The 9915-nt window shown below is 45.3% G+C and overlaps 1 protein-coding gene across 1 annotated transcript; it reads left to right on the forward strand.

The window, feature by feature from the left end:
• Positions 1-786: 786 nt before the first annotated feature.
• On the forward strand, positions 787-1599 carry LOC141632641 (uncharacterized). Its single transcript, XM_074445169.1, has 2 exons — positions 787-1159; positions 1202-1599. Exons 1-2 carry the CDS (start codon positions 787-789, stop codon positions 1597-1599), a joined length of 771 nt encoding a protein of 256 aa, XP_074301270.1.
• The last annotated feature ends 8316 nt before the right edge of the window (positions 1600-9915 follow it).

Consider the following 9915-nt stretch of genomic DNA (forward strand, 5'->3'; position numbering starts at 1 on the left):
GTTTATATCGGGTTGGTTGATGGGCATGGTGGCTCTCTTCGTCCTGCGGATTTGTTGCTTTATTCTTGTGACAGAGGGCGTGATGTGTGCGTTGACTTGACATGGTCTTCTCCTTTGACTCAGACTAGGATGACGGATTTTGTTCCTGGCCGGGTTGTCGCTGATGCTGCTCAGCGTAAGTGTGCTAAGTACGGGGATTTGTGCGCGGCAGCGGGTTATGGTTTCCTTCCCTTCTCTTTCTCTTCACTTGGGGAGCTGGGTTCGGATGTTGTTGCCTTGCTCAAGCAGATTCAGAAATTCTCGGTATCTCAGGATGCGGGGGCTCGGGTGGCCGCTTACATTTTTACTAGACTTAGCTTTGCTGTTGCTAAGGGTGTGGGAGCCCAGATTGTCTTTCGGCTCCCCACCAATTTCATGTAAACTTTTATTTTTCTTTTAATGAAAGCTGCGCGCATCCTTTTATAAATAATAATAATAATAATAATAATAATAACAATAACAATAACAATAACAATAACGATAACAATAACGATAAAAATAACAATAAACAATAACAATAACAATAAACGATAGAATAAAGAATAAAGAATAAAGAATAAGAATAAATACTTAATGACAATGACAATGACAATGACAATGACAATGACAATGACAATGACCATGACCATGACCACAATAACAACAACAACAACAACAACAACAACAACAACAACAACAACAACAACAACAACAACAACAACAATAACAGGAAGTTTATTTATCTGGAAAAGTCTTGCTAAAGACTCAATGATCATTTCCTCCTGGAATGTGAGAGGGATGAATGACCCTCTAAAACAACAGGAGGTTTTAGAATTCTTGAAAGGGAATAAGGTGGATTGTGGGGCTGTTGAAACTCATGTTAAAAGTCACTTAGCTAAGGTTATCTATAAAAGAAAGTTTAGTTTTTATTCTCTTGCTACCAACTATGATTCTCATCCTGGTGGTAGGATTTGGCTTTTGTGGAATCCTTCTACTGGGAAGGTGATGGTCTTGGACTCTGGTGCTCAATTTCTTCACTGCACTTTGCTGCATTACTCTTCTCAAAAGAATATCCTTCTTACTATGGCCTATGCTTTCAATAGAGCTCAAGATAGATATGAGCTTTGGCATAAACTTAATGGTTTCTCTAATTGACAAACTGGTCCCTGGATTTGTTTGGGAGATTTTAATGTCTCTCTGAGTTCTGATGAGAGAGTAGGTTGTGTTCTTCATGATAGGGAAATGCAGGACTTCAGAGACTGCCTCCACTCTTGTGTTCTGGAAGATCATCCCTACACTGTTGGGGTTTACACCTGGCATAATAATCAAGTGTACTCTCCTAAATGGGCTAAATTAGACAGAATTCTAGTTAATCCTGCTTGGTTTCTTCAAATTCCAATGTCTTCGGTTGTCTTTCTCCCATCTGGTGTTTCTGATCATGCTTCAATTCTGCTTACTGTTTCTTCTGCCTATAATGCTCATAAGCCTTTCAGGTATCTTAACTGTTGGTCACTTTCTCCCAAATTTGCCGAAAGTGTGTCTAGTGGATGGGTTGCTCCTTCTTCTGGTAGTAAGATTTAGTCCTTGATCTCAATGCTGAGGACCTTAAGACCTGAGCTGAAATGCTTCATACTTTAGAATTTAATAATCTTACCACTAGAGTTTCTGCTTCTAAAGTCAGTCTTCAGGAGTGCCAACTTCTTCTGCAAGACTCTCCTCTTAACCATTCTCTCTTACTTCAAGAGAAGCAACTTCTGCATCAGCATTTTAGGGCTTTAAAAAATGCTGAGATGGGTTCGCTTGCTCAGAAAGCTAAAGTTCAACATCTTAAGCTATCTGATATGAATACTAGGTATTTTTATGCTAGTATAGCTGTGATACGTGCCTAATGTATAACCTTTTTGGCCTATTTCAGCACGTATTTCTATGCATTTATATACTGTTTTTATAGTATTTTGCCCCGAATTGGCTACTTTGGTGTATTTTGTCCTTTTTGTAGGAATGATCGCGAAAGTAGCGGAACCATGCTCTTTTCTGTCCTTTTGCATGCATTTAGAGGAGACGGGACCATCCCAGAGTGAGATGTTGCACTTAGAAGTGTCGTTGCACGCTTTACGAGGCATTTTGGTGAAGACGTGAGCTGAATTGAAGACCCAGGTGGTCTATCGAGCTGTTTGGTGGTCTATCGAGTGATTCCTAAGCTTCCCAAGACTCGATCGAGCTCCTGCTTACTCGATCGAGTGATCCACACATGACCAGTCCTCGATCGAGTCCCCTGAAGGTCGATCGAGGAGTTTCTGCTGAGCTGATGGTCGATCGAGTAGTCTAATCTACTCGATCGAGAGGCTTTTGACTTCGTGGGCTTAATCAGTCCGTGTTTTAGTATTTCCGCATAAACTCTTTAGTTTGTTTCCTATTTAACCTATGTTTACTAGGTTAATTAGGTATCTTTTACTTAATCTTTTTATCTATCTTTTTTACCTTCCTTCACTGGAGAACTAGTTACGTTGCTTAAACCCTCTCTTCACACTTTCGTTTTCGGATTGCTTGGTCGGATTTCGAGTTCTTTACGCCGGAAATTGCTGGATTGTAATTCTCTTCCCCTTTTAATAATAATTAACCTTCCTTTGTTGTTTAATTCTTGTTTTATGTTATTGTCTCCTTCTGCCCTAATTTCTATTAGCAATTTTTATTATCATTTCATTATGTCATCTGCTGGAAATTTACATGCTGTTAGTTTTATTACGAATATGAGTAGCTAAACCCCTTCATGTTGGGATTAGGGGATCTGCGGTAGGATAATGACGACGTAGTGAATGAATTAGACGAATTGACTAAGAGACTCTGTCACTATAGCAATATAACTGTAATTACCGACCCTAGTTGAGTGCACGCTTCTATGTCACCCATTAAATCGCTACAATTAATCCTGGATCGAAAGATTGGACTAAATAGGCCTGCTATAAACAGTAGACTACCCTAATGAGGACGAAAGTTAAGTTAGTGGTATTTTAGGGTGGGAAGTGGACCGAAAGGACCTTCTAATATCCGTCTCGCATTAGTTCGTCTGAGTCATTTACTGCTAAGTGGTTAAACTACCGTAGTGAACCGAATTCCCGACATGTCCCTCTCTCATTGATAGTTTTAAATCGTTTTATTGCCTTTACTGTTCTCTGCTTTATTTCTCTTCCTTTTTCTCCGTAGTTTAGAACCAAAAATTCAATCAAACCCAATTGTTACCATAGGATTAGAAATAGATAGCTGTAGTTGCATTCCTCCCTGTGGATTCGATACTCGACTGCCTCTGCTACATTTTTAGTTGAGACCGTTAGGTTTTATTTTTGACAGGTACGCGACAGACGTGTCAAATTTTGGCGCCGTTGCCGGGGAGGCAATTGTTCAATTTACTAGCTGTTTAGTTTTAATTCCTTTTTTTTCGGTCTAAGGGACATCAGTTCCTTGGACTATTCTCATTCTTGTCTGTAGTTTCTTCTTATGCGCAGGTCGCAAGGTGGTCCACTACTACCTTTTGATCCCGAGATTGAGAGATCTCTACGCGTAAAAAGGAGACTATTTCAAGAGCAACAGGCCGAGGAAGAGCCCAAGTCTCGTGGTAACTTTTACGAGAACGAGCTTTTCGAAGACAACCCGCCGTCTTCTCCAGTTTCCGACTATTCACTTGAGTCTATCACTTTCCCAGAATTTCCCGAAATGGCCGAGGAAGCTACCATTGCTAGTCACTCCGAGCCCACCGCTGACAATCTTTATAAAGGGTTCGAACTGCCTGGAGATGCTAGGAAGTTCGAGCCTAAGCCTTCTTACATTAGCATGGTCGAGAAAAATCAGTTCGGGGGAGCTGCGAAGGAAGATGCAGCTCAACATATGGAGACTTTCATTGATTACTGCTGCTCCATACCACCTCCCACTGGCGTGACAGCCGACCAAATCAAAGAAACTATGTTTATCTTCTCACTCCGCGATGCTGCGAGGGAGTGGTACAGGGATTTAGACAAAGCTGCTCACGGCATAACAGATTGGAATTCGCTAGCATTGGCGTTTTATAAGAAGTATTTCTCTGCTTCGAGAACCATTGCCATTAGAGCTCAGATAACCAGTTTCAAACAGGGTCCCGACGAGAACTTCCACGAGGCATGGCTGCGATTTAAGAAATTGGTGCGGACCATACCGCATCACGGTTTCGAAAAATGGAGTCTGTGCAACCATTTTTACAATGGTTTATATGATGATCAGAGGGCTATATTAGATGCTGCAGCCAACGGTCGATTTTCTGACAACTTGGGGCCGACGAAGGGATGGAAAATAATAGATGATTTAGCCACTCATAGGGCTGAATACGGGAATTCAAGAGGAAACCAAAGGAGAGCTGCTGAGTCTTCTTCAGTGGCCGCGTTAGAGGCCCTTACTGCTAGGTTCGACAAGTACGAACTAGGGGGAGCTCTCAAGCCAGGGATGTACCAAGTTAATGCTATGACAGACGGTCCTTTCGTCTGTACGAGGTGCGGGGTAGACGGACATGTCGCTGATTATTGTCCTAGTCCTTATGAGCAATGTGCTGCCTTCCAACATTACAGGCAAAACAACACTCATTACGAGCCAAATATCCACCCCAACTTGAGGTGGAGTAACCAGAACAATGTACTCAATCCCACCGCCCCTCCAAATCAGTCGCAACAACCATATATCCCTCCACATCAGAAGCAACAAGGCTATCAGAAGCCTCCGTCTTTCAACCCTCCTAACCACGGTTCATCTTCAAGTGGGGTGAGTGAAATGGGCGAGTTAAAGTCTATGATGCAAGCCATTACAAAGCAGCTTCATGCGAGCGATCAACAAAGAAGCACAAGTGATCAACAGAGAGACGCGACTATAAAGGCACTTGAGACTCAAGTTGCCCAACTAGCCGCAAATCAATCCTCGAGGAAGCCAGGTCATTTGCCAACTCAAAATGACAAGAACCCAAATGAGACGGTACATTTGATAGAGTTGAGAAGCGGTCTCTCTTATGAAGGACCAGAAGTACAGAAATCAGACCCGAGGGAAGCTGTCACTGATGATGAACAGTGTTCTGTTAAGAAAAAGGGGCTCACGACGAAGCAGTTACTCGATCGACTGAAGTCTGGTGCTGAAACAGGTCGATCGAGTGGAAATGGTGAAGAATCTGGTCGATCGAGTAGTCTTCCTGCTCGATCGAGTGAACTGGAAGTTGAAGGTGGTCGATCGAGTGGGAATGTTGCTCGATCGACTGAAGTTGCTGAAGAGGGTGTTCGATCGAGTGACCACACTGCTCGATCGAGCAACATTGATGACGGGAAGCTTATTCGAGAGCCTGCTAGTGCTCGTTTAAGCGATGAATTACCAGAAAGACCTCGTTCTAGAGGTAAGAAGCGTCCGAAGAATACTGAGCTCGCTCCGGAAGATACTTTGGAAGTGAGGAACAAGGGACTTGAAATTCCAATTACGGTTCCCTTCCCAAGGCGGCTGCAGAACACCAAGATTAATCAACAGTTCAGCAAATTTGTTGAGCTTTTGAAGAGTTTGGAGGTTTCCGTGCCGTTCACTGAATTGCTTACTAAGGTACCTTCTTATTTACGATTTATGAAAGAGATTTTAGGTCGTAAGAGGAATATAAATGATAATGAGACCGTAGCTTTGACGGAGGTGGGGTCACCCCTATCTCAAAATAAGCTACCTCTTAAGCAATCAGACCCGGGTAGCTTTTCGATCCCTTGTCACATAGGAATGCAATTGATTGATAATGCACTATGCGATTTAGGCGCTAGTGTAAGTGTTCTACCTTTGTCTCTAGCTAAGAGACTTGGTGTGACAAAGCTGAGTTGCACCAATATGACTGTCCAGATGGCCGACCGTAGTTTATCACGGCCACTAGGTGTAGCGGAAGACGTACCTGTTCGGATCGGGAAGTTCTTTATTCCCGTCGATTTTGTCGTCCTAGACATCCCCGAAGATGTGCACACCCCTATCATTTTAGGGAGACCATTTTTGTCCACGCCCGTGCGGTGATAGATGTCGGGGAAGACTTTGACCTTCCGGGTAGGGGATGAGGAGCCGACTTTTCGTCGCCCCCAATTCCGGAGGGCTCCCATGCAAGCTCACCCCGCAATGCCCTCTCTTCTGTTGACCCTATTATTGACACTCCGGATGAAAGTCTGGAGAATATTGCTATTATTGCGACCTTCCGCCTCAGTTGAGAGCAACAAGGAGGAAAATTAAATGCATTTGTCCTTGCCGCAGTACGGATGAAGGCAAGAAAGGAGCGATCAAAGGACAGGTGGAACCATTGTCAATCAAACTGGAGCCAAGAAGGCTAAGGAAGCTGACAGAGCGACGAGGACAAGGACAGTTCGAACTTACATAGATTTGAACTATGTTCCTCCTCCTCTTGCAAACAGTAATTCAAGCTCATGGAAATCAAAGAGGACGGTCAGTATCGCTGAAGTGACGTCCTCCAGTCAGAAGCCCACGAAGGGGCTACTGAAAGCTAATGGGAATTAAACGAGGAAATGCCCCGTGTAACAAAGTGTAATAGACAAGTTCTGAATTTCCTTTGAATTGATTTTATTGCATTTTTGTTAGGACAGTTAGTTTAGACATTCTTTTTAGCGTAGAATAAGACTATAGACTGTGTTGCTGCATATTTGGTATTTTTGGGATGCGTTTGGATATGTTTTATGCAGGTTTGGGGGAATGTCGCGCATTTCGAGGAAATAAAGACGGAAATCCAAGAGTTAACGAGAAGAAACCCTCGATCGAGTACTTTTTGTACTCGATCGAATGGTAATTGGGTTGATCGAGCTAGCTGGTTACTCGATCGAGGAAGACCAAAAGGAACAGATCGATCGAGGGGTCCTTTACTCGATCGAGCAAGGGGAACAGCAAAGACCTCGATCGAGTGACTTAAAATCACTCGATCGAGTGAAATGAACAGTGGACGGGAGTTTTTCTATACTTAACTCCTTTTTATTTCAGTTTTCATTTCTAAATTGTTTTAACCCCTAATTTCCGTCTAACCTCCTCCCTAATTGCGACATCCATTTCCCCCAAATCCCCATTTCTTGCCCAAAATCATCAAATCTACCACCTACATTCTCTTGTTAGTCAATTAATCTTCCATAACCCCTTATTTTCCCCCTCCTTCTTGCTCGTTTTCGCGGTTTTTAAAGGGATTAGGGTTCGCGGATTTTTGATTAAAAATCCGTCTTGCTTGCTCGTTTTTGAAGTTTAATTGCACATTGTAGGTTAATCATCATCAAGTAAGTATTTCTATCATACTCTTTGCAATTTCTCTTGATTTAATTCGAATTTCTTTGAGGTGATTGATTTAGGGTTCGAAAATTCCATGTATAGTCGAATTTATTCGATTAAATTGTGTTTTTTTACCCTTGATTAGCTTGATGATGATATTTTGGCAATTCCCCACTGTTTTTGCATGTTAATTTCGAATTTTGCGCGATTTCCGCGATTAGGGTTCCTGTGAGTCGAAGTTTATCGACTGTAAGACGGTTTTATGCTGTCATACTATGCCTAACTGCAGTTCTTGACTACCTTTTGTTGCTGTTATCTGTTTTCCCGTCCCCTATCGCCATTACTTGATGTAAATTATTAGGAATCTCGCGCTGTGAGTGGTCATTCTCGACTGCCCAGGGTCATACATGCCCCAATTTCTGGTTTTCATGCTGTATTAACCCTTTTGCAGTCATTATTTTATCATATTATCACCACTCACATGCTGTAATTCGAATTGTTTGAGGAATTGCTGGGTTTTGCATGCTGGAAGTCGAATTTTTCGACTAATAGGGCCATTCTTTTTGCTGTCACATGTTGGTTAGCGGTTATTTTAACCACGGTTAGCAGCATATTCTCTTATTCATGCCCTTTTGACACTTTGCAGGATGGATGCGAGCTCTCTTTCTTCTACCAGTACGTCCTCCAGCCCTTCTTCGAGCGAGCCAGTGGTCCCTGCTGTTGCCACTAGCTCCGCCTTAGTCACCACCGTAGCACCGATTCTACTTGTCTCACTGCGGGACGTTTACTCCGCGGCTAGCACAAATGGAGCTCGGTTCGAGCTTCACAGAGGCCATCACCCTCACTCCCACCAGGCCTTTCTCTTTCTCGGATCGTGGACGGACGCCCCGTTCAGCAGGCTGGTATGCGCCACCGAGACCACACCAAAGAGGCTAGCCGGCTAGCCATCACTTCCAGCCCGTCTGAGGTCATTGTTACGGGAGAGGGCGCTCTCACACCCGCATCGAAGTCGCCCACTCGTCGTTTCACTTCGAGGCTCACCGGACACGGTTAGTCTCTTTACTTTGTTGCCCCCTCTCCTCCACCCGTTTCCTTGCGCGGACTGACCTAGAGACCTTAGGCATTTACGAGGAGGTCTGTAGTTTGTTGAACGGGACGGGTATGTCGGGTTTGATTACCATGCAGGAGGCTACCATTCGTACCCTTACGTACGAGTTCTTCAGCTCCTATTCCTTTGACACCGACTCTTACGCCGCTGACCACTCCAGCTCCTGCATCCACTTTCGACTCCGCAATGAGTCGCACAATGTCTTTGGCCAAGTTTGGCCAGGTTTTAGGCCTAGTCGGTGACGGTCCCACCGCCCCACCTCGAGACCTCCTTCGACCACTGGGGCTGCGCTTACTCACACTCCCTTCCACTCACGGAAGGGAGCTCACATTCACTTACCTGCGCCCCGTTACTACTTGCGTCATAGGAGAGACCATTTTTGGGCGCCCGAGCCCAATAACTTGACCAACACCGAGCTAGCGATTCTCGCGGGGTACCTCAACATTGACTACGGTACTCCGTTTGTTCTAAACATTGCCTATCTGGTAGCTCAGCATTGGAACGGGATTGGGACTCGGGTCAAGACCGCTATTGTGCTCATGCGGGCTAGTGACTAGGATCGCCCGCGACCTTTACCCCACTGACCATTCACTCACTGCACCTGCTGAGGTGGATCAGCTTGACCTGGATGCCATGGCTGTCTTGACCTGGTTCCCAAAGGCGAAGGGGAGTGCGAGGACGTGGAAGATCTGTGGTTCCACGTCTGTTACCTTGCCGTGCTCTACCCTTCCGCCACTTCTACCGCTCTCTCTTGCTGCCGAGGAGCGAGGCCACCTCCACCTACCTACCACCTTACCTTCACCCCTCCTCCTTCTTCTAGGAAGAGGAAGAGGGAGGCCGGAGCGTCTTCTAGCTCCCAGGCCCCGACTCAGGCCCAGGCTGGACCGACACCCACGCCTCAGCCTACACCTTCACTCACTCCACCCCCACTTGACCCTCCTTCCTCGGTTCGGCTTTTCCGCCAATTTTGTCTCCGCCCTCCCGCTTTAGAGGCGCCCGAGGATATGTGCAGGTACCTTATCGAGATGAGGCGGGATATGGCTTTGGCCGTATTCCCGCTCTACGAGTTCCATATCCGAGCCCGGCGACCGATTCCGGAGGGGTGGCCGCATCCTTCCTTCTACCGATACCCGGCGGACGGGTACCCTCCGTTTTCTTCGACTCGAGGAGGAGCCGGAGGAGACAAGTCACGAGAGGTGCGATTCTGGCAGAGCGGAGCGATCGCGCGAGAGCTGCCAGAGAGGAGCAGTGATCCTCCGTTCGTGCCCTGGTCCGGATGATCAGTGGAGATGACGACCGAGTCTCCCCCTTGTTTGTTCTTTGGTTTGGGAGACCGTTTTGTTGAGTCGGAGTACACGAGAGACGGCGGTGCCGACGACGAGTCGCTATCTTGGTCTACTCACTTCCCCGATTTTAAATGGTTTGGGGAAGTTCGTGCTTTGTATGTTTTCTTACTCTTTTTATTTCGTCTCCTTTATTTTTATTTTATTGATTGTATACCCCCA

Source organism: Silene latifolia, chromosome Y (assembly GCF_048544455.1).
Source record: "Silene latifolia isolate original U9 population chromosome Y, ASM4854445v1, whole genome shotgun sequence".
Taxonomy (NCBI): Eukaryota; Viridiplantae; Streptophyta; class Magnoliopsida; order Caryophyllales; family Caryophyllaceae; genus Silene; species Silene latifolia.

Coding starts and splice junctions, on each gene's coding strand:
- LOC141632641 (XM_074445169.1), top strand. CDS start 787: ATGATCATTTCCTCCTGGAATGTGAGAGGGATGAATGACCCTCTAAAA. Junction 1,160..1,201: donor GCTTTGGCATAAACTTAATG/GTTTCTCTAATT, acceptor TTTGTTTGGGAG/ATTTTAATGTCTCTCTGAGT.